General features: G+C 43.5%; 1 protein-coding gene across 1 annotated transcript; it reads left to right on the forward strand.

Annotated features, from left to right (window-relative positions):
- The first annotated feature begins 5,016 nt into the window (after positions 1-5,016).
- Positions 5,017-23,385, forward strand: LOC129162917 (asialoglycoprotein receptor 1-like). The gene is made up of 7 exons (XM_054739359.2): positions 5,017-5,091; positions 5,473-5,560; positions 12,075-12,176; positions 12,300-12,935; positions 13,009-13,151; positions 16,792-16,901; positions 17,073-23,385. Exons 2-7 carry the CDS (start codon positions 5,509-5,511, stop codon positions 17,203-17,205), a joined length of 1,176 nt encoding a protein of 391 aa, XP_054595334.1. The 5' UTR covers positions 5,017-5,091; positions 5,473-5,508; the 3' UTR covers positions 17,206-23,385.
- Positions 23,386-24,570: the final 1,185 nt, after the last annotated feature.

Below are 24,570 nucleotides of genomic sequence, written 5' to 3' on the forward strand. Positions count from 1 at the left end.
GAACAGAAAATGAAATAATTATTTTAATGTTTAGAGCAGCTGGAACTCTGAGAGGCTGCAGGCGCATCAGTGAGTTTGCAGCTGCTGCGCAGGGGGAGGGGGACAGGGCTGAAGCAGGGGAACGGTAAAGATGCAGAAACTACCGTTGTTAAAAGAGATGTGTTTAACTTTGAAAATGTGGGTGCAATTTTAATTGTCAAACTCCAGCGAACCAACCCACTTCAGGTATATGACGTCATCAACGACTAGTCAAAGTCGACTCGATTTTCATTACTTGACTGTCGACTTTAAATAAAATTAAGTCATGCAGCCCCTAGTACAAGATAAGATAATCATTTTTAGGGACTTCTGAAAAATCATACATAGTTACTGAAAGGGAAAACTCCGGAAAGCTACTTTAAGCAAAGCTAGCATCTATATAGCAAATGTATGCACATATATTGTAGAATAGATTTATTTTTACTTTTTACTTTTTAGATCTTTTTCTCTCTCCTCTCACATCAGGGAGGTCAGTGACCTAGTGCCCCAAAGAACAAGCTGCTACTGGTTTGAGGTAAACAAACATGGCGGAGGAGAGGCGTGATGCTCATAAACATCATATACAGTACGTAGACGTGACGTGGACTGGCACTGCCTATTAGAGCTGGCATAGATGGGTTCCAATTCGCCATCAGTGAATTATTACAGAGGAAGGTGTTTACCCAACTAAATGAAAAAACGAATGTATTATCCTTTTTCACAAATTCAGAGATATGGTATGGCATGATAACAGAAGTATAATTATAATAAAATAAAATACAGTAAATACAAATAAATGAAAATATTCAATCCCAACACATACATGAGAAAAGTCTATAGTAATCCCGCGTGATTTGTTTTCAATTGTATGCTGGCTGTTGCAAATGTGGGCTGCACAAAAAGCGGGTGTAGATGCCCATCATGCATGGACTCCAGTTGGGTTTGGAGAGTGAAGAACCCACCCAATATGGCAGTGACACTGTTATGCTCTCCAGTACCCAGTGACATGTCTACGTATACTAAACTCTGGAACTCTCTCCCCCTGAGCCTGAGATCAGTGGACTCAGTGGTCTCCTTTAAAAAGCAGCTGAAAACTCACCTGTTCTGGTTGGCTTTTGGGTGACCTTCATCACCACCCTCTCCTTATTCTGCTCTTTCTACTAATTCCACCCTTTCCAGGAATCCACTGATTTCCCTTTTTCCTATTCATTTTCTCTTCCCCTTTTCTTACATTTTTAATCACAGTTTTTATTTTTTCTCATTTTAACCATATATTTTATCATTTAAAAAATATTTTTTTATATTTAAAATGTTTTTGTTCTTGTGAAGTGCCTCATGATTTTTATCTTGAGAGGCGCTATGTAAAATAATGTTTTCTTATTCATGTCTATGGTGCTGCCAGCTTCCGTCACCTTGCTTTCCGATTGGCTACGCACCACATTCAACAGGAAGAGTGCTCATTTCTCCCCGAAAATCAGACCAATATAATTCAACATGCTTCAAAGACCAGATTTATGATTTAAGCAGTCCCAAAGTCTTTTCAAGCTGACTGGAGTGATCCTAAATAATTGTTCTGCTTGTTGTTTTGTGTGGTTCTTGTCTTTCACCTTGTATAGTGATGTATGTTTAAAATCAAAGATACATAGAAAAAACAAGAGGAATCAAAGAGGACAAAAATGAAAGAGTTAATGTAAATTGAAGAAGTTAAACAGGACTGAGAACGCAGGTGAGGAATGGGAGGAATGAAAGGGAGAATTTGGATGGACAGTTTTCTGTCAGATTAGTTCACAGCCTTCAGATATCGTGAAGGTGGCTTGCTGCTGATGGGTGGTGGTGAGATGGGGGCGGGGAGTATGGGCCTACACTGTGACTCACTGGCCACAGGTGTCAATCAGACTCCACCTGAGCGCCCGAGGAATGTAGTAAAAAGTCAGTGTGGTCCCAGAGATCTGCAGCGAGGGGAATCTGACGAGGCAGCAGCATGAAGGCTGAATCAGTCGTTCAGCTGCTTGCTGCAGAGCAGGTAACACCTGCAGGTGAGGCAGACTGAGAATGCACCCCCATCTCTGCCTCGCCTTTGTAGTTTGTGTAGAGCTGTAACGGTATGCCGGGTCCTTCTGCCTGCAGGCGATGTAAGCAGAGGTTATTCAGTTATTTATTATTCACTTGTCCAATGGTAGACTTTTTCTTCTGCTCAGGTTTCACTTCAGCTCTGTTGAAGAGTATGGGAAGCTGCTTTTGTGCTCAAGCAGTGCATCTGGGATGACACATGTTTAAAATGAGGGTTCCAGCTTTAACACACAACCAACTCTGAAACATGAGTGGACTTTAAACAGACTGAATTGTTGATTTGGATTAGATTGTTGTTATTGATCATGTTTTCTATCAGATCTGAACACTGCATCAATGTAGTTGTAAAAATTGAAGAACTCCTGCCTGTTTTGATTCGTCTGAAAGAAATCGAGACACCATTGACTAAGGTCAACATTTTGTTTAATTAAGCTATTTCTGCAAAATATAATATCCAAAAACCAATAATATATCAGTGAATTTAACAGTAATCTATCAAATATAAATTTGCTCTTTTATTCAAAAATCAGATGTAATTCTCTTGGTAGTGTTGCGGGTTATAGTCTGTCAGTAAATAATTTAGCATTCTGGACTTTCAATACATCTCTAAATCGTCACTGAACATGTGAGATGTAGGTTAGTGATCACCAGTGTAGAGATGCTATTAATTTGACCAGAAACAAGTCATAATTGAGAACTGTGTCCTAAAATGATTAATCTATTATCTATGAAATATATTGTAATACATATTTACAATTTGTGTTGCATCTCTGTCCATAATGTAAAAAAACGACTATATAATTTACAAGATTAAACTAAATTAGTCCTCAGTCCTTAGTTCTCTTGTTTTTGTCATTTTAATACCTTTACTGATTTTGTCTTCCCAATGAGCAACTGTGAAGTCTAATATGGTCTTTGAGAGAGAAAAGCACATTTGCTGTAAAGCAGCAGCTCTGTGTCTGCTTCAAAAATGACCTCAGGCTGCAGAAGATCTGCTGATGTCTGCTGCATGTTTGAACATTTCACTTTAGTTTCCTTTTGGTTTCCTTTTGCTTTGGCAGCTGTTTCTAGATTACCAAGAACCTGAATCTGAAAAAAAAAATAATATTATTAAATCAATTTTGTTGTGAAGGGTTGATCCTTCTCACTGAGCACTTTTATGAGTTTTTGATCCAGAAATCAGCCTAGTCCACTCATGTTTACACTGAATTTGCAGTGGTCTCCATTACAAACTTGGTCATTATTGGTGAAATGATGATTGAATTCAGGCCACTTCCTTTTTCATTTTTATTCATTTGTTCATTTAATAACTACATTTTAAAGGGGTTTAATTGTTGTTAAATTAAAACTGGCAACGAATATTTCCTCTTGTTTTTTGTTGATTTACAAAAGTTTTTCTGGTCTAACTGACCTTGTTTATAATCTGCAATTTATTTGCTGTGACATGGATTATACAACAACAATTAATAATCACTGTATACATGTCAGATCTGAGCCATGAGCTACTTTCCATCATCGGTAGTCCATTGGCCAGCTTGACATTGACGTCGATAACTCAAATTGATGTGTGTGTCTGAGAAAAGTGGTTGTTGAGTTGAATACCTTATCTGTGCTTGATGTAGTTTCAACAGGTGATGAGTTGTCACCATGAGAGGTAGCCCATAGTGGATTGCTCCCACGGTATTGCTGCTGCACTGTTCCACTGATGTTCAATCAATCAATCAATCAATCAATCAATCAATCAATCAATCAATCAAATTGTATTTGTATAGCACCTTCCACAACCTGAATGGAAGCCCAAGGTGCTGAGGCTTGGCTTGGGGAAATTATCTGGACACCTGGGCTTCAAGCAAGGACCTAGATAAAGGTCCTGCTTGAGCCTTCTGGGCTGATGTCACCTGCATTGCTGTCAGTCTGTTACATCATTAGCAGGATGAGTCTGTTGGCCTGATTGTACAAAAAGTGCACCACTACCTGTTAGCAGGCTAGAACTGCCAGAGTGCCTGGTATTGATTAACTTTCCACAGCAGAATTCTGGGACACGGTGGATCATTGGAGTCCAAAAGATTAATGATCAGAGGTGTTTATTGATGTGATTGAGTTGTCAGCTGTGTCGAAGCTTGTTAAGAAGCAGGGCTATGTGTTGCTAATGTCAAAAGAAAATGGGCTTGGATTTATCTGAGCATCTCGTAAAACAGTAGAATAAATCAAATAAAAAATTAGCACCTAGTCGCTAGGTCTGGGTCAGGGGTGGTTCTGGAGGAATCACAGTAAAATCTGCTGAGTTAATTTTACTTGGACCTCCCTGTTGAGAGCCAAACCTATAAGCATTAATACATTTGGATTTGTTGTGATAATTTAGGCTAATGCCCTATATGGAATCAAAACATGGGAATGCATTTCTATAAAATTATTATCTGATGTATTGTATTATTGTGATTACTCAATACAATTGAAATACTTAAATGCATTTTTTTGAAGTTTTTTACTAAAGTGCCTTCTGGTCTGGGTTGCTGGTTTTGATGAATCATTGTTGGGGTGAGGTGTCAGGGCTATAATGTGTTTTCCTTCCAGATACTTTGCTCAGTAATTGAGTGAATGTCCTTACTGTAAAAATGTGACGGTTAATTCTAAGAACTCGATCCACAAAGTTCTAGAGTTCATTTGCTGTTTGTTGAATTTTACATGATGGCATTAATTCAAACTTTTTGGGAAGTTGCTCTGTGGGAATTAGGAACCAAAACTGAGAGATGAACTTTGGAAGAAGTTTTAAAAAGCATACTTTCACTTTTAGTAGTAACTCCACCAAAATAAATTACCTTCATTGACTGTTTGTGTTGCTTAAAACAAAACAGGCCTTTAAAATTATGTCTGTGAACCAAAAACTGATACAAATGTGTTGACATAAGCACTAACAGGATCCTGTTTCAGCTCAATAAAAGGTGCTGCATTCAGTTGTTTGTTAAAAGTTGATGCAGTTTTGTGAAGCATAATAATTACAAGGTGAGTGCAACAATTTGCTGTTTCCATTTACATTCTGAAGAGGAAGTTAGAGTTAATGTGAATTTATTCATATTTTTCACAGCATTTGTCTTTTATTATTGAAGTAAAACATGATTTGTGTCAAAGTAGGAGAGAACATTTGTTTTTTTTTCAATTCCCCACAGAGCCCACTTTGGTTTAATAAGTGTTGATATTGAAATACTTAATGAACGAATGAGCTCAGTTTATCCAGAAGTTATATTTGACCGACCTTTTATTAGAATAAGACTTTGAACGGACTTGCTGACTTAGGTTTTTGATATTAAATGTATCAAACTTGAACATTTAAATGTTTTATTTTATTATAAACAATAATGTTATGGTCATTTGCAAATGTTTCAGCTAAAAGAGGAAAAAGCCTGGAGGACATAAATCATCATGGAGGAAATGGACATTGATGACAACAGTTACAAAAAGCTCTTGACTCCAGGTACAGCATCACTCTAAAGACAAAAAAAAAAAAAGAAATCTCACAAAGATGAAAAGCATAGGAAATCCATTTTTCCTTTTGTTACATTTGTTTCAAACAATGTTCAGGAGAGACAGATGTTACCTGTTTTACTTTTTTGTTTGATTTTAAGTACAATATTTATGTCTTACATGAAAATAATAAATAAATAAACCAAAACATGTCTCACTTTTTTTTAACTGTAAGCTGTTATTCATCACTTTGATTAAAACATTTTTGACTTCAAAAATGGTTAAACTTAAAAAAAAGGGTGATTCACAAAACTATTATAAAATGTGACAGTTTTTGGTGGTTATAGTCCAGTTTTGTTCAAAACTTTTTAGTTAATCAAATCAAAATCTACTTCAGTTCTTACTAAATTTAGAAAAAATCTGTTATAAAAAGTAAACCATTTCTAAGAGACAAGATTTATTTCCTATTCACTTTAGTCCCTTTTTGTGCTAGAGATAGATAGATAGATAGATAGATAGATAGATAGATAGATAGATAGATAGATAGATAGATAGATAGATAGATAGATAGATAGATAGATAGATAGATAGATAGATAACTTTATTGTCTGTTTCAGAACAAAACAGAAATTTGTCTTTGATATGGCTTCATAAAAATTAAATAAAATATAAAATATATAAACCACTCCCATTAAAATCTTCTTAATTCACATTTAAGATAACACACAATGCATCCAGCATTACCAGTATCATCTACTTTTTGCTGTTTAACCCTTTGATGCATGAATTATGAAATATTCAACCATGATTTTTTAAAACAATTTTTCCATTCATCTTTAGGTGTGAATGAAACACATTTCAACAAATATTTTTGTAACATTTAATAATTTACAAAGAATTTATCACATGTCCACCTCAGTGGATAGTGTCAGCGCGCTGCGGAGTGGAGCGGAGGAAAGGCGTGGATCCAGACCGGGGAGTAAACAGGCAGCAGGTAGGAACGGTCAACCAGGATTTATTAAGCACGCTGGACAATGAAACAATGATCCGACACAGTACAAAGAACAGACAGGGTTTAAATACAGGAGGGTTGGGAGCTAAGGTGATTGGGAAACGAGAGGCAGGTGGGAGTAATCAACGAGACACAAGGCTGAACTAAACGGGGAGACATGACCGGGTGTGACAGTACCCCCCCTCAAGGGGCGGATCCCAGACGCCCACAGGAACGAGGAGCAGGGCGGGAGGAGGGGAACCAGGAGGAAGGGCCCAGAGGAACAGAGGGACCAGCAGAGGGGTAGAGGAGGAGGCGACGACAGGCTCTTGGAGGCCGGCGCCTGCGGCAGATGAGGAGGCGACGGGCCCTTGGAGGCCGGCGCCTGCGGCAGATGAGGAGGCGACGGGCCCTTGGAGGCCGGCGCCTGCGGCAGATGAGGAGGCGACGGGCCCTTGGAGGCCGGCGCCTGCGGCAGAAGAGGAGGCGACGGGCCTCTGGAGGCCGGCGCCTGCGGCAGAAGAGGAGGCGACGGGCCTCTGGAGGCCGGCGCCTGCGGCAGAAGAGGAGGCGACGGGCCTCTGGAGGCCGGCGCCTGCGGCAGAAGAGGAGGCGACGGGCCCTTGGAGGCCGGCGCCTGCGGCAGAAGAGGAGGCGACGGGCCTCTGGAGGCCGGCGCCTGCGGCAGAGGAGGAGCTCTGCAGGCTGGGCCGGCGACAAAGTCACTGCAGGCTGGGCCGGCGACAAAGTCACTGCAGGCTGGGCCGGCGACAAAGTCACTGCAGGCTGGGCCGGCGTTGCCCTCAAAACCACCATCGGAACCGGAGACCGTGGAGACGCCGGGCCGGATGGAGCGTCGGCCTCTTGAGTGCAAAGAGCATCCCCAGACGAGGCAGCGGCGATGTTATCGGACGAGCCGACTTCAGAGGACGAGGCAGTGGCGATGTCATCGGACGAGCCGACTTCGGAGGACGAGGCAGCGGCGATGTCATCGGACGAGCCGACTTCAGAGGACGAGGCAGCGGCGATGTCATCGGACGAGCCGACTTCAGAGGACGAGGCAGCGGCGATGTCATCGGACGAGCCGACTTCAAAGGACGAGGCAGCGGCGACGTCGTCAGACGAGCCGACTTCGGGGACGTCATCAGAGGAGGCGGCGACGTCGTCAGACGAGCCGACTTCGGGGACGTCATCAGAGGAGGCGGCGACGTCGTCAGACGAGCCGACTTCGGGGACGTCATCAGAGGAGGCGGCGACGTCGTCAGACGAGCCGACTTCGGGGACGTCATCAGAGGAGGCGGCGACGTCGTCAGATGAGCCGACTTCGGGGACGTCATCAGAGGAGGAGGCGACGTCATCAGACGGGACGTCATCAGACGTGGCGGCGACGTCATCGGACGGGACGTCATCGGACGTGGCGGCGACGTCATCGGACGGGACGTCATCGGACGTGGCGGCGACGTCATCGGACGGGACGTCATCGGACGTGGCGGCGACGTCATTGGACGGGACGTCATCAGAAGAGGAGGCGACGACTTCGGACACGTCGTCATCAGAAGAGGAGGCGACGACTTCGGACACGTCGTCATCAGAAGAGGAGGCGACGACTTCGGACACGTCGTCATCAGAAGAGGAGGCGACGACTTCGGACACGTCGTCATCAGGGGCGTCGGCCACAGGACTGGCAGGGGCGTCGGCCACAGAGCCCTTGACCGTCGACTTCTGGACCGTCGACTTCTGGTCCGTCGACTTCTGGTCCGTCGACTTCTGGTCCGGGGGCGTCGACTTCTGGTCCGGGGGCGTCGACTTCTGGTCCGGGGGCGTCGACTTCTGGTCCGGGGGCGCCGACTTCTGGTCCGGGGGCGCCGACTGCTGGACCGCCGACTGCTGGACCGCCGACTGCTGGACCGCCGACTGCTGGACCGCCGACTGCTGGACCGCCGACTGCTGGGGCCGACCCGTCCGCTTCGGGGCCAGAACCGGAACCGTCTGCTTCTGGGCCCATCCCTTCTGCTTCTGAGCCCGTCCCTTCTGCTTCTGGGCCCTCTGGAGTGGAGGCGAGGCAGCTGCAGGAGGGGCTGCCTGGACAGGCTGGACTGGAAGTGGTGGAACTGGTAGGGCTGGAAGCCGTGAGAGCAGGGGGGACAGCCCGTCCAGCTGAAGCTCCTGGAGGTTGAGGGTTCGATGGAGCTGGGCCAGTTCAGCCCGGAGACCAGCGAGCTCCGCTGGGTGGACGGGCTCGCTCCTCTCCTGGCGGTTCGGGGAGGATAGAGTGTCCAGGTGACTCTCCTGGAGGCTGACGAGCTGGCGGATCCGGTCAAGCTCCGCCTGGAGCTCCATCAGCTGGGCTGTGGGCGTGGTTCCTCCGCCTGCAGATGACGAAGGCGCTGGTTGGACCGGAGACGGGACTGCTGGTCTGACTGGGGGCGTGTCCAAGTTGGCGCACTGAGCCAGAACTGCAGCGAGCTCGCGGCTCTGTCCAGGGACCAGCCGCTGCGGTGGAGCCCGGCATGCCTCCCCACGCCGTGGGCCAACTCCCGGGGAGCACACAGCCAGGCGGGTGCCCACGAAGCTGGAGCGATCCGGAAGCGGCTCCCGGTTCGACCCCTCGTCCGGTTCCGGGAGAGCAGCGAGGAATGCTGCGGCTGATGGCCGAGGACGGCGTTTTCGGCGAGGCAGAACTGAAGCAGGGGAAGGCGATGGAGAAGCTGGGTGGTGGCTCGGAGTGAGCCACTGAAGCAGGTGCTCCCACGGGAGAATCTCCTCGTTGGATCTCGCAACGGGTTTGGGTCGGATCATTCTGTCAGCGCGCTGCGGAGTGGAGCGGAGGAAAGGCGTGGATCCAGACCGGGGAGTAAACAGGCAGCAGGTAGGAACGGTCAACCAGGATTTATTAAGCACGCTGGACAATGAAACAATGATCCGACACAGTACAAAGAACAGACAGGGTTTAAATACAGGAGGGTTGGGAGCTAAGGTGATTGGGAAACGAGAGGCAGGTGGGAGTAATCAACGAGACACAAGGCTGAACTAAACGGGGAGACATGACCGGGTGTGACAGATAGCGTGCATTCTGAACATGAAATATGTTGGCTTGACTTACTGAAGTCCAAATGGAGGGGCTCACATGTGTTGTGAATATTGGCCAACGAATAATTTGTAAGCTTTTACTTACTTTTTGGATTCTTCAATAAATTCGTAAATATGGAAATATTTACCGATTTATTAATTAATTAGGATATCCGGCGATATCTACGGGGCACCATCCCCTTCTAACAGGGGAAAAATTGAATCCAAAACTATTATCAGTCTTGTCTAAACGTTCCGTGAATCCTAACGAGCTGCAGTAGAATAATTCACATCACACAAACAAACTCAATCTGAGACAAAAATCTTACTTGGCTATACATTTATTAACTAATACCACTTCCGCTCTTTCTGAAGCGTTAATCAATCAATATCAACCAACTGATTTTATCAAATGAATAACAAGTAATTAAACAATGAAATAATAATCTAAAACAATCTGACCCAATAAGTGTGTGTTTTAGCTTGAGTCCCCTCCAAATGCTAAAAACAAGTATGTGTGTGTGTCCCCCTAAACAGGGAAAACCAGAATGTGTGTGCGTGTGTGGGTGGGTGGGCAACTTGCACTTTAAACTTCCGAAGCACTTTCAATCACAGTAACTTAAACTTACTTCACTCAAAACACTTCAAAAAGATCAAGAAACAACACAAAAGATCAATCATAAATGAATATCTGATAGTTTGTCAGCCTGGCCACAGCATAAAACAATTTAAGATATTAAACAATGACAAACAACAAAACGGCTTACTCTTAAAAGGATCCGATGGCGTTTTTTGGTACGGAGAAGAGAAAACCGATGTAATTTGAAGCAATAGCGCGGTTTTATTGCTTGTTCTGAACTATAGAGAAAACGGGAGAAGATAGAGAAAGAAAACTTTGAACGAACGAAAACAGCGGGGCGTCCCCCAGATGTTCCAATCGGCGTTCTCCGTTGATTTGATGGTTTTCCGCTGCTTTCCAGCCAGGTCTTGTTCTTGAGTCCGGAGCCGTAGCAACGAGTGAGTCCTTCACCGCCAGTTGGACTGGACAAACGAACGGAGTTGGGTTTCGTTTCGCTAGAATTTATAGCTTCCAGCTGTCTCCGTGTGGTTCGGCGCATGCGCAGAACTTGTTTCCGGGGTTCGGCGGTGACGTCATCCCATTGCTTCTGGCTCAAGGAATCATGGGAAATGAAGTTGTAGCTAGCTCTGACTTTTAATATGCTCTTCAGAGCGCAGATAACAGTCTTTTGGAGAAATTACTGCATAGTAATTTCCTCATGAGGGCAGACCCTCAACACATGCCATAAAGTCTTCAACAGCTGGGCTTAACAGCAAAAAAATAAAATAAAATACAATTTTGAGTACGTGTCCACTGTAGTGACCATTATTTCAAATTCAAATTTCAAAGTCATTTATTGTCATTTCTACCACATGTGCAAGACATACAGAGAAACGAAATTGAGTTTCAGTACACACAATTCAGAGATCAGACATACATGGGCAAGACAGATGACAAGAATTGGTGACTGCGGTCATTCGCAACATGAGTCGCGCTACCTTAATAGATGAAAATGAATTACATGAGGATAGGTTGATGGAGGGAAAAAACCAGGCATATCATAGTTACACCCGACAGGGGCGTAGCTGTACTATGCAAAAAAATAAAAAAAACACCTCAGACATATAAGCACGAACATCACAGTTACAAAACATCACAGGCTCTGATAGGGAGGCAGGGGGATCCTGAATCCTCCAACGGGAGCTGCCAGTACGGCGCTTCACCAGCTGCAGTCGACAGGTGGGAGGGAGAAATGAGGAACAGAGAGCGCATTGAGTTTCCTGCAGGTTGATGACCTCGAAGCCGAAGTCACAATCTGAAGGCAGGGGGGGGGGGGGGGGAGGTCGGGACACAGCATCTGTCAGCATTCCTCCTTTCGTGGGGGTGAGTTGAAGGAAGCCTTGGAGGATGCTTGGCGTCAGATAAGGATAAGCAAGACTTTGTTTAGGGCAGACAGAGATAATTTTCCTCTCTGCCTTGGAGTCTATTAAGTGGTCATTCATGTCCACCAGTGAAGCCAATTTATGCGTTCTAAACATCCCCACACCGTCCGGCGACCCTCTCCGAGATGACATCCATCTTGCGCACTAACACAGGCAACGCCGCGAGGACATTGTCCAGCTCACGGTTCACCTCGAGTAACGTCCCAGTTTGTGAGGTCACCGCATCAAAGAGTTAAAGTTAATTGCAGATGGAATGAATGACTTATTCCAAATGTTTTTTCTGGGCCAGTGGGGTTCTGTATTGTTGAAAATCGTTTTGCACATTACATCACTAACTTAATAAAACATTGAAATATGATTTATCAACAAGTTCGGTTTTAATCTGTGAAGACGTTATCTAAACAGCAGCAAGGTATTTTTTTTAATTAATCAGGAAGTATTTTTCTTCCTGCTCTTTCTTTAGGTGGCTGCCACAGAAGCAAACAGCTGCTTAAACATGCTGTGGTTTGTCTTGGCTTCCTCTGCGTGGTTCTCCTGGCTGGAAATATAGGACAGTTCTTCTTTTGTAAGTTGAAGTCTCTTAAATCAAAAATGTTCATTCATTTCCAAAACAAATTCAGCAAACCGCCTATTTTTTACATAAGTCAACAATTCTAGAAATAAATATTGTACTTTTTTCTCTCTGCAGATGAAACTCATTGTACAGCAGTGATAGGTGTGTTGCAAACAAATAACAATATTACGACTCAAAACTACGAGATTGACAGCACAGAGAAGAACGGGGTGCAGAGCATGTACAAGTACTTATCTGTGAATAAAAACCACCTGGAGGTCAGAATGAGGAACTTAACAAATGAAAAGGAAGAGCTGCAGAAAGATGAGCTGGAGGTCAGGTTTAGGGATGTGACAAGCCAACGAGACCAGCTTCAAACTCAATATGGCACCTTAAAAAATGAAAGTGACCAGTTGAAGACAAGTTATGATGAGATGAAGCAGAGTTTTAGGGAGATAGTGAGGAATCACAAGAATTTCACCGCAGATGCAAATCAGTTACAAACCAAATACACGGACCTGCAAAGGGAGAAGGAGGAATTACGAGCAAACTTTACTGCATTTGTGCAGAATACAGACCGGTTACAGAGAACTTACTCCTCCTCAGTGAGGCATGAGAAACATCAGCTGCAACAAAGTCTGGACATCATGAATAAAAGTAAAAGTCAAACTGAGAATAACTACAAGCAGTTACTGACCAACTACAGTAGTTTGGTCACAGACACAGAGAAGTTACAGAAGAATCTCAACAAGATGACTGATAAAGTCAGAGGTAGTCTTTGTTTTCTACAGTTTTAATACAGTTAGTACAAATTTAAATAGTAATAGTTTCTATCCATTTGTAGGCATGCTTTGTCCAAAGAAGTGGACAAAGTTTAAGACAAGCTGCTACTTTGTTTCAACTGAAAGGAGAAACTGGACTGAAAGCAGGCATGCCTGTGTTGATGAAGGTGCAGATTTAATGATCATTGACAGTCATGAAGAACAGGTGAGCAAAACCTATTAGAAATTTGTCACCCAACAGTCAAGTGCTAAAAAATGCTCTCTGTGGTTTTTTATAAAATGAATCTATTAAAGGGTCAGTAGAATACTGTTTATGTACTATTGGAACACACCAAGAGTTCATTCACAAATACAGGAAACTCCAGTTTTAGAAATTTTCCCCAAAGGCATTTAATTATTATTTACTTCATTTGATGTCAGTCAAAAGGCAGTTTGGTGACTTTGATCAAATTAAATCAAATGCATTTATAATGCCACTTCTACCAGCTTAACGGAGGCCCAAGGTGCTGCACAATACATAAAAACTTAGAAGGATATCACATTAGTAAAAAAAAAAAAAAAAGAGAGAGAGATAAATATAGCATAAAAGCTATAAATAGAGTTTTGAACAAGTTGGAGCCAAGCTGGCTCAGTCTAACATACTATGCATTACAGTAGTCAAGGTGGGACATGATCAAAGCGTGTACCACTGTTTCCAAATGGACTTTTGACAAGAGAGGCTTTATCTTAGAGAGCCGTCTCAAATAAAAAAAAGCATGCCTGAACAACCATATTAATTTACGCATCAAATTTAACGGGACTTTACAGAGTTTTGAATTTTTATGCTCGCGATTGCCCCCTCAGGCCAAAAGCGTAATGGCAGCTTTAATAGTAGGCTCGTGCACGAGGCGCGCATGCTGTACGTGCACACTCCCTAACGAAAATAACAGCCGAGACAGTCCCTTGTGTGTGTGTGTGTGTGTGTGGCCTGGAGGACAGAGGACAGGAGAACGCGCAGCTAATTAATTAAATAATTTGGTTCCGTACCTTTCTCTTCAGAGCAGCCGACAAAAGTTTATGATGGGCAGTGTTGGGAACGTTACTTTAAAAAATAATTAGTTATAGTTACTGATTACTTTGTCAAAAAGTAACTCAGTTACTAACTGAGTTACAAGATCATAAAAGTAACTAATTACCAACAAAAGTAACTACTTAGTTACTTTTTTCATTAAAGCATGCAAGAATTACTACAATAGTAAAATATAAATGACTAATGACTGAACATAATAAAATGTATGTCCAAATGTTTTATATAAACCTGAATAATTTAAACAAATAAGCACTTAACAGGAGGAACTACTAATAGGAACATTACACTAATCTAGACTATTAAAAGGTCACTGTGTGATATTTAACAAAAACCCAATCAGCTAAAATTTAAAATTGCAAATAGAAACACCTGTAAAGGTTCCCGAGCCTTTAAATGGTCTCTCAGTCTAGTTAAATTACAGAAATAAATGTAATTTTGCACAGTATTCTGATTTTTCCAGCTTCACATAATTGTGTGTTTTTAGTAGCATTTCTGTTGCTACTAATCTAGTAACGGTTAAATAAATAAATAAATATCCTTTAAAATGACACTAGAAGAGGCACAAGCCTGATGGAGGACTTAAATGTACTAACATGGGTCAGACCCAAACACAGAAGAGCTGAAGCTGGGTGGTAAACACACACAGGTTCTAATAACACCTGAGCTCCATGACGTCTGAGACTGATGCATCAGTGTTACAGTGGGACTAAAGACATGATCAGAAACAGGTTACAGCTGGATGATCTAGGAAGGTAGAAGATCAGGACGTCTGAGCGGTGAACAGGTGAGCGGACCTTCGGGACGTCCCGCTGTCACACTAAGGGCACGGCTGCAGACCCGCAGATTCGCTGCTGCAGCAACAAATCTGCGGGTCTGCAGCCGTAGACTATTCATCACGTCTTCCTCGTTCTTCACGGGCCATAATGCTCTTAAACATCTGCCTCTTTAGCTCCTGATCAGCTGACGACAGCTTCAACACACACCGCACTGCTTAACGCACGCATTTCCTTACCAGTAACAGGAACAACGTTTTGATAAAAGAAGACGTAATTAATTAGTTTGCTTGTTACAGAAAGACATATTTTTTATTAACGCGGTTATTTTAAACGGAGTTATTCCCGTTGTGTCTACAGAATGCAGCGACTGAGACCGTGAGGGTCTCCGCCCACCCGGCCAATCATCATAGTGTTTGTAAGTGCGTTACCGACACCTCTCTCTCCCTGGCTGCAGCTGAAGTGTGGCGGTCGGAAAGCCTCACGCTGCTGCTCAACGTTCGACAAGCACATAGTAACGCACAGCGTTCCGTCCCCAGTAACGGTAACGGCGTTGCAACGGCGGGAAAAGTAATTAATTAGATTATTCCGTTACCTCTAAAAGAACGCCGTTAGAAACGCCGTTATACTTAAACTGCGTTACTCCCAACACTGATGATGGGTCAGTCTTCCTGCATGCTCAGATCATTCCCTTCCCTTGCTTGAAAAATTGTTCCAAAATGAAAGCTGAACCCACATCTTTTTTATCTGTGAATTCAATGCCGTTCGGCGAGTCTCAAATAAAAATTTGGGCATCTTGCTGTAAAAAAATATACCATTAATGTAAAACAGAAACTCTAAATAAACTATGTTCACATCCAGAATCAAACCCAGGTCTTCTGCATGAGAGTCTGATGTCTTACTAGATGAGCTAAAGCACCAGTGATGCCTTTTGCATCTGTAACATTTATATCCTTGATGGCAGCTGAAACAACGTCAAACCAAAGAACGGTTCGGAGCGAAAATTGCAATTTTGTTGCTAATTTGCAGGAAATATCTAGAAGAAAGTTCTACAGAAAGTAGCTAAGGGTCCTCAGAAATGTAGCTAGGTTTGTCACTAGGCGTTAGGAACAGCGACAAAGTGGCACTGCCTCTCTCTCTGCTGCTAAAGCTATGGATAGCAAATGCTACGGGCTATGCCTGAGCGTGAACGTGCATGAAGCAGCCTACTCGACCCGAGCAGCTCTCTTTTTCTGTGATTTTACAGTAAAAATGCCAGGGCTCATTCTACAGGACCAGGGCATTGCAAGAGAATGTATGATGAAGAAATTTATTATTTCTATACATGTTTTGGCTGTCAAACTTGCATATTGCCCCTTTAAGGGCTGCATCAATTTTCATCGCTAAATTTGTGACCACATTATTTTTGTACTATGCCAACAAATTAGGTCGTCTGCCCCGTTAAAGCTCATACAGTCTCATCCTCCATGAGAGGAACCTCTTCCTCCTACCAGACTGCTCTGCCGAACATTTCCCCGTATGTACAGGACAGTCACTTGGCCAGACTTCCTCATTCACTGGCAATCCGCCCTCCCTCTTTAATCTGATTGCACCATCTAGAGGTTGAAAAATGTATTGCACCTTCTGCCGTTCTCCCCACTTTCATATTTACGGCCAAAAGCAACACCTCTGATTTGTGAAGGAGTACCTCTTTCTGGCCAACAGGGCTAAAACCCATTGTTTTACAATTGTTATTCTCACATTGTTGTTTACTCATACTGTATATGTATTTTAAAGACTTACTTGTCCTTAAATTATGTCAACTCTGCATTAATCTTGGCAGGTCCTCAAATGTTCATACACCCTAGTTGTTATATGTCAGCCTGATTAAGAACGTCTGTGAAGCTGACAAAAAATAAATAAACATACTTCATTTAACATAAATGATCCCTTGTCTTGATTCTGAATTTGATACTTCAAGAGGTTTGTTTAAAAAAGTTTTATCTTTTGATTGTGCCAAACAGGTGTTTGTTAATAGGCTACTGCATAAAGACCAAAATGCCTGGATTGGTCTCACTGACAGTGTGGAAGATGGGGTTTGGATGTGGCTGGATGGAAACACGGTCACTACAACGTAAGTTTCTAAACAACAAAAACTAAAAAACTCAGACATTTTCTGTTGTAATCTGACTTGTGTGGAAGAATAAAAATTCATTAATTGAGATTAAAGGAACTTTTTCATTTTTTTCAGTCACAGTTTAGACTATAATCACTATGACAATATAAAGTTGTTCCTTTTCTCCAGGTTCTGGCAGGCAGAGCAGCCCAACAACTACGGTGGAAACCAGGACTGTGGAGAACTTGTACAAACACAATCAGGGGGAGAATGGAATGATGATGGCTGTTTTTCTAAACAGATCTCCATCTGTGAGAAGTAAAGACCACAGAGCAATAGTTAACTTTCCATGTAGGATTTAATTTTCTGCCTCTAGATTTACTCTCTAGATTAAACTGTTTATCAGATAAAAGTACCCTGAATAACAAAAACTGTCATGTTAGCTTCCTTTTTGGCTCAATGTTTATGTAAACTACAACTATTTACAGGAATGAAGTCACAAGATTTAATGGAAACTAAAAATGCTGCAAGGCTTTACTGTCAGGTTTTGTTTAAGCCAATATATCCCCTGGCTGTGAAATGGACTCAGAGATGATTAGTTATTAGTTATTAGTAGGGTTGTCACGGTAACCGGTATAGCGGTAAACCCCGGTAAAAAAGTTGACAATAAAAATAACCGTCCAGTTTTTAAAAAACTATATTATCTCGTGGGTTTACCGTGGCCGCGGTTTCCGCGCGATGACCCTTACCAGCCACCGTCGCTTCAGCTGAAGTTCCCGCGGCACGCACACGCACTTTTTAGTTTGCAACGGCACCAAAACTTTGAAGCTGAAATAACGGCCGAAGGAGGAGACGGCAGCGCCCAGGACATCCATCAGCCCTCAAAGAAGACTAAATCGGAAGTATGGGCATATTTTGGATTTCTGAAAAATGCTGAGGGACAGTTAATAGAAGACGGCTATCCCGTTTGCAGAACGTGCAGGAAACAAGTGTCTGCAAAAGGCAGCAACACTTCGAATCTAATGGCACATCTGCGTGACCATCACCCACGTCTCTACAGCCAGTGCAAGGTAAGATAACGCTAGCATTTTAGCTTAAATGCATGACGTGAGGACTTTTGGTTGAGGGAGAATGCAACGAGTCGCCGCAGCGTCCTCTGCCAGCATTTAAACCGTGTCACGGACACCCTGTTGCTGGATGAAGCATCTTATTTGTTGATGATGAAGAGAAATATACAATTAGTTCCTTGTCATTGATTTGTTTACTTATTCAATGCCATTTATACTTGAACATTTGGATTTGATTACATAGTGTAGTAGTTATTTTAGTAATTTGTTTAAAGTGGCTGTATTTTAAATACATATTTTTTTAAGGTTGACTTGTACAGCGCTCAAGTCAAGTGTGGACTGGAGTTTTAGATTTTCATTTTGATAATGAAGAAAACAAGTATATGAGAAAACAAGTGGTGTTTCTTTGATTTGTTTACATATTGTTTATGTTTCAAATGTTTGGATTTGTATAATTTAAACCTGCACTGACTACTGTAACATGTTCCAGAAAAATAAGCTATTTGTTCCTTTACTTGTGAAAAGTTGCACTTTTGCTAAGGCTTTGTGTTATTTTAGGTTTAATAAACACTGTTAAACCTTTTCAGAACTATTTCAGTTTGTGTAGAACAGGACTATCAATGCTTTCTGAACATATGCAACACCGTTTAAAAAATACCGCGATAATAACGAAAACCATGATAATTTTGGTCACAATAACCGTGAGGTTAAATTTTCATACCGTGACAACCCTAGTTATTAGTTTGATTAGTCATCTGTCAAACTCACATTATAACCTTTTTAGGTTTAATTAGGTACTTTGCTGTCTTGCCTTCTACCATTAAACATGATAGTAAAACAAAAATCCATCATTTTCATTTTTAAAGTTTTACATATCAGAACATTATAAAAGTGACCCAATCTTTGCCAGCTTCTAGTATTCAAATCTAATTTCAAGTGTGAAAAGCACAGAACAGGTTCCTTCATGACATTATTTATTAAACAAAAACAAAGCCAGAGTGGAAAAAAGCTGCATAAAAAAAAACATCTCATAAAACAACATCTTGTAGCCTACAACATCCTGTAGCAGCAACAATTGTCAGTAGTGGTTTTCTGTCTAACTTCATCAGTCTCTTGCATGGTTCTGGAGGAATTCTGGCCCACGCTTCTTTCCACGGTTGCCTTGGTACACTGAGGTTTACAGACAACAGTTACTGCTCAGTTTTCTGAAGGTCCCACCATAGATTTTGAATCAAGTTGAGGTCTGGACTTTGACTGAATTGTTAAATCTTCTTGATTATGGGGTTAGGGTGTGTTTGGGATAGTTTTCTATTACCTGATCTAGTTTAGTCCTAATCGACAGATGGACTCATGCCAGACTAGATGACTTTGGTCTATAAAAGAGATCATGAAGCATGAAGTTATTGATTGTAGTCCCCTTTTGTCAAGATGTATATTGATGATCTGCTTTGATGTATTCAATCTGCACCACTTTAAGTCAAGTTAGGATTGATAAATCTTTTGTGTTAGGATACACCACCCCACAGTTCCCACAGTCCCTCCCCTTCATACGTAATACCCCACATCCCTCCCTCCAACCCTGCTTGCCTCTTTAAAAGCTCGGATCCATTTCAGCGGACAGACTGAGAACGTATCAGAATGGTGAAAGACCAAAGAAATACCTCTTAAGAAAATGGTGAAGCAAGAGGAGATGGATGAAGTGTCTACAACCGATGCTTCAACCTCTACCCGAGAGAAGAAGGAGGTGAAAGAGGAGAGCGTTGACACTCCGTCGCCGCTATCACAGACCTTGTTCTGTGAAAAATCCATAGTGATCCATCAGCTGCCTTCAGGGGGTGGTGTTTCCCACAAATCTACATTCTATATGTGTAGAGTTCAGCTTCCTCCTTTTGGCAGTAAAGAGTCCTTGGAGCAAATTTGGCCTCTTGAACCTTACGACGATACCGGTAGTTTTGGGTACCGGTTCAGCTATGACACTAAGGGGCTGTGTCTAATGGTAACACTTTACAATAAGGTACCTGAAAATCCACTGCCCATCCGCATCCTCCAGCCCCTACCATGAAGCGCTGAAAGCTATCACGGCATTCTGGATTTCATCCAGCGATGGAAGAGCTTGCGGCCTGTTGCGCTTTACAGCTGGACAAGGTCTCTCACGATCATCTTTGTACACCCTGCATGGAACTGTGAGGTTGAGTACTGCCCAGTCTTTCAAGGCCTTGGTCCGGGAGAGAGGATCGGAGCTCTTCTTTGTGCTGGAAAATATGCATGTTGCATGCGGTATTTACTGCCTTTTACAGGTTGTACCATTCAAGCCCTGGTGTGAGAAAATAGATGAAGTGGGGGATCGTATCACTTCAATTTTTCTTAACAGCCGCTGCTGGAAAGACATTCTGACTGACAGTGTGAAAAAAGCTGGAATTCTAAGCCCCGCCTCAGGAGGAGGAGAAGGAGCGGTGGTCGCATCATCAAACCACGCCCCCCAACCATCACTAGTTATAAAGAGCTTTCAGCTAGAAACCATTTCATCCCAGACGATCTAGCACATTAGCATGATGGGTTTCTACACTCAGTCAACCCTTGATGAACTATGGACCCAGAACAGCTTTTCTCCGCAACCGAGCTGGGTGCTAGCCGCTTCATCACCACCGAGATACAACGGCAGTCCGCGGCCCACGTTGCCGCCACCACCATCATGCTTTCCGGACGATAACTTCCCACGGCTCCCCACAATCATGGAGGTTCCGGAGACCGTCTCTGGTAACGTACCATTCAGACCCTCGATCGACGAGACTCTGGCGAGTCCTGATACTCCACATCCTTCAGAGACATCAACCCCTGACCCGCCACCGGTTTCGCCTCAACCAGCTCGGGAGGACGGTGTGCAACAGCAGCAGCAGCAGCAGACCCTCGACATCCATAGCACTGCGTAAGAGCCTCTACATCTGCCTGACTGGGTGTTTTCAGAAGACAAGGTGGACCGAGTGAAGATGGGGCTTCTTCACTTGGTCAACATGGCAATCAAAGCTCTCCTACCTACAATCTGTCACGGATGCAAGATCAATCACCCCAGTCAGTGGCAACACGAATGTCTTTATGTAGCTGAAAATGAATTATTTTTCGATTTTCACTTTTCTGACATTATCAGCAGAGTTTTAACACCCAAGCTGATTCCGGCTCTTCAAAGTTTTCTCATTCTGCATGGCTTTCAGCTGGATGCTGAGATCCTGTTCACCATGGCTGTGACGCAGCTGCACAGATTCAGGGCTGTGATGCCCATTCACAAAGACATTTTTCCGGTGTACGATCGCCTGACCAAAGCTGACCTGGATGCACTGGCTGCGGTGGTGGAATGAACTGTGGGGGGTATGCTGTCTCTTCTGCAACTTTTTTTATTATTATAATCATTTCTAGCAGTTCGCCATTAGATTTTATTCATTATATTTGATGGCTGTTTTTTTACAGTCTGATTAGATTTTATATTTGACCAGACTGCACGGTTGTTTTTTTATAGTGTGAATAGATTTTATTCCTTATATCTGACTAGATTGTACTGCATTTTTTACAGTACAGTTAGATTTTATTCCTTATATATGACTAGCTTTATTGTCACATGTGTACAATTTATGAAATAAAAAGAAATAATGAGAATGAATATGTATTATTTTTTTCAAGCATCCATCAGAGATGGAGGAGGTAATGAAAAAGGTTTAGTTTTCACCAGAACATCAGGGTAGTTACGGAGGTGTGGAAAGGTTTAGAACCAGTTTAAACGAGAGATTGGGGAGAAAGTTTCATCGGATAAGGCTCGCGTTTTTCTCTCAGAGCAGGATGCTTACACACTACACAAACCGGCAAGAGTTTGTTTTCCGAGAAATAAGGTTTTTGTCTCAGGGTCACTAAAGCAGTTTCAAGCTGACTTATGCGACATGCAGGCCTTGTCAAAATCCAACGACTATTTTAATGACCTATTAACCGCCATAGATGTATTTTCAAAGAAGACCTATGTACGAGTCCTGAAAAACAAATCGGGGAAAGATGTTACAGAAGCTTTTGCTTCAGTTTTGAAAGACAGTGGTACCCCTAAAAAAACTGCAGACGAATGATGGTAATGAATGTTTTATAAGAAATTTTATGCTCTCATGAAGAAACACGGCATTGTGCACTTTGCCACAGCCAGCAGCGTAAAGGCCAGCATTGTGGAGAGATTTAACAGGACTCTAAAAGGTAGAATGTGGATATTTCACGGCAAAAAACACCCATCGCTACATAGATGTGATTCAAGATTTAGTACGAGGTTATAACCATAGCTACCACTCTTCCATCAAAATCTCTCCCGCTGAAGTAATTGCACTGTTGAAGCGGTGCTGCGAGCAGCTGCGACCCAAAAAGTATCAGAACCGCTCACGGCGCATGCGCAATCATGCATCAACACCGCTCGCCCGCTATTTCCCTAATAACACACGTTGTTTGTTTTTGTTTCTACACGTTTTTTTTACTCACAAAGATTGTCAAGAAAGCGTGTTTGTCGTGTTCATGTCAAATTAAACTGATCACAAAACACAGATTTACTTTCTTTATTTCGTTTTCCTCATCCAAGCCATCCCTGTGTCCTCCTGCAGCTCTCTTGAAGGACAACAGGCAAAACAAGACAAAAAAGTCTGACGTGTTGTGTAAAAACTGCTATTTTTAGCATATTTTTAGGGCTGACGTGTTGCTACCAGACGTACAGTGTGAGCAGTCAGATCGCATCTGAGAACTGGGTCGTGCAGTGTGAGCGCATGACTCGTGAGATCTGCCCTACGAGGAAGTCGTACAGTTTGAGCTGAAGCTGAGTGCTACGAGTGAAAAAGTCGCACAGTTTCCGCCCAGCTTTACGGAGCCACCTCACTGAAGCCTGCAAAGAAAATCAAGTTTAAAAGGGGAGGCGTTGTGAGAATTTCCAAACTCAGAGGTGTTTTTGACAAAAAAAATATGAGCAGAGTTTTACACACGAACTTCTCACAGTGGATGAGTGTCTTCATCGCTCGCCACCAGTTTATAAGCTCAAAGATTTTGATGGGGAAAAAACTGAAGGGACATATTATGCAGCCGAGTTGCAGAAAGTAAACCTTTCGACCGAGAGATCCTTCCATGTTGAAAAAGTTTTAAAACGCCGGACATTCCGAGTAGAGCGACAAGTTTTTGTTAAGTGGCTTGACTAGGGGTCTTAGCACACCTCTGTTGTTGCTTGGCTTCCTGGGGCTGGAGGCTAGGAGGGAGATCTGGCCGTCTGGTTGGGGTCTGGGGTGGTGGGTTGCTGTGCTCAGCGTTGGGTGGGGAAGGCTGCTCATCAGCACCCCAGCAGAAAGGGTCAAACTCTGGTAACTGGTGATGGTTGTACCCAATGTGAAGCAGTACCGGGACCAGAGTGAATAGGGTGTGTATGGGGAGCATGAGTGGATGTCCGGCATGCATTTTTGTAAGTCTTGGGTTGTATGTGCATGTGTGAGCATGAGGGAGGGAGTATGTGACTGTGTTTGTGTATGACTGTATATGTCATGTGGAGCCTTTGACTCCTCCCCTCTCCTGGGACTTCTTTTGATGATATAGATCTTCATCCCCACTCCCTGCCACACCTGGTGTGGGGTGTGGTGCCTTGGTCTGCCTGAGTGTTTGTGGCTCCCGGGTCAGGGGGTTTAAGATTTTTGGCGTCTGCCTGATCAATCCCAGTGGCTGCCTGGTGGGGTCTGTGTCCCTGGGATCTGCTGGGTCCCCGGCGGGGGTGGTCGCCCCTGGGTCCCGGGTCGCTGGGTCCCGGGCTCGGCCGGCTAGGGGGTGGGAGGCTGCGGGCGGGCAGGCCTGTGGGCTTGCCGCTGATATCTCCCGGGACTCTGCCGGATGCTGGTTGTGGCCCCCCGGGGCGATCCTCTGTGCCTCTCGAGGGGGGCGGGGGCCTTTCTGGCTGCAGTCTCCTTGGGGTTCCTGTGTTCTGGGGCAGCGCCTGGATCTCTGGGACTTGGAGCTCCCCCCGTCTCCTACACATCTTTGGGGGCAGATCTGTGGTCCCTCACACTCTCTATTGGACGCTCCTATAGAGAAACCTTACATAAACAAGCGCGTGTACACACACAGGTGCTCACATGGTACTCTCAAAAGTATGGGCTTGGGCACGTTCAACACAGGTCTTAAGACTATGGTGGGCACTTAATGCACTGTGATTTATTATCGTGTGATTGTTCAGTTAAACAATGTTGATTATATATGTCTTCATCAAGTTGACGGAGTGATAGCTTGATCTTGTTGTATTGTTGTTGTGTCCCTTTTTTTGTTCTTTTGCTTTTTTTTCTTGTCTCTTTCTGCAGGTCTAGAAGCAGACTCTTGTTCATTATTGTTTATTTTTGTGGAACCCCCCCACCCCCTTCCCCCCTCTCTCCCCACCTTTTGTCTTTTCCTTTCTCTTTCCGAGTCTGGTCGGAATTACAAAGCATTTAAAAACAACAAAAGTAAAGTTTTAAGTATCAGGCGTGACATTAAAAGCAGAGGCTTTGATGCTCCACCTGAGAGTAAATCTGTAAGGCTTGTCACCACCATTCAGACATCAATTATGTTTGCTTCACAGCCAGACAGGACACGGTTAAAAA

The sequence above is a fragment of the Nothobranchius furzeri genome, chromosome 1 (genome assembly GCF_043380555.1).
Source record: "Nothobranchius furzeri strain GRZ-AD chromosome 1, NfurGRZ-RIMD1, whole genome shotgun sequence".
NCBI lineage: Eukaryota > Metazoa > Chordata > Actinopteri > Cyprinodontiformes > Nothobranchiidae > Nothobranchius > Nothobranchius furzeri.

Coding starts and splice junctions, on each gene's coding strand:
- LOC129162917 (XM_054739359.2), top strand. CDS start 5,509: ATGGAGGAAATGGACATTGATGACAACAGTTACAAAAAGCTCTTGACT. Junction 12,177..12,299: donor TATAGGACAGTTCTTCTTTT/GTAAGTTGAAGT, acceptor TTCTCTCTGCAG/ATGAAACTCATTGTACAGCA. Junction 16,902..17,072: donor GGAAACACGGTCACTACAAC/GTAAGTTTCTAA, acceptor CCTTTTCTCCAG/GTTCTGGCAGGCAGAGCAGC.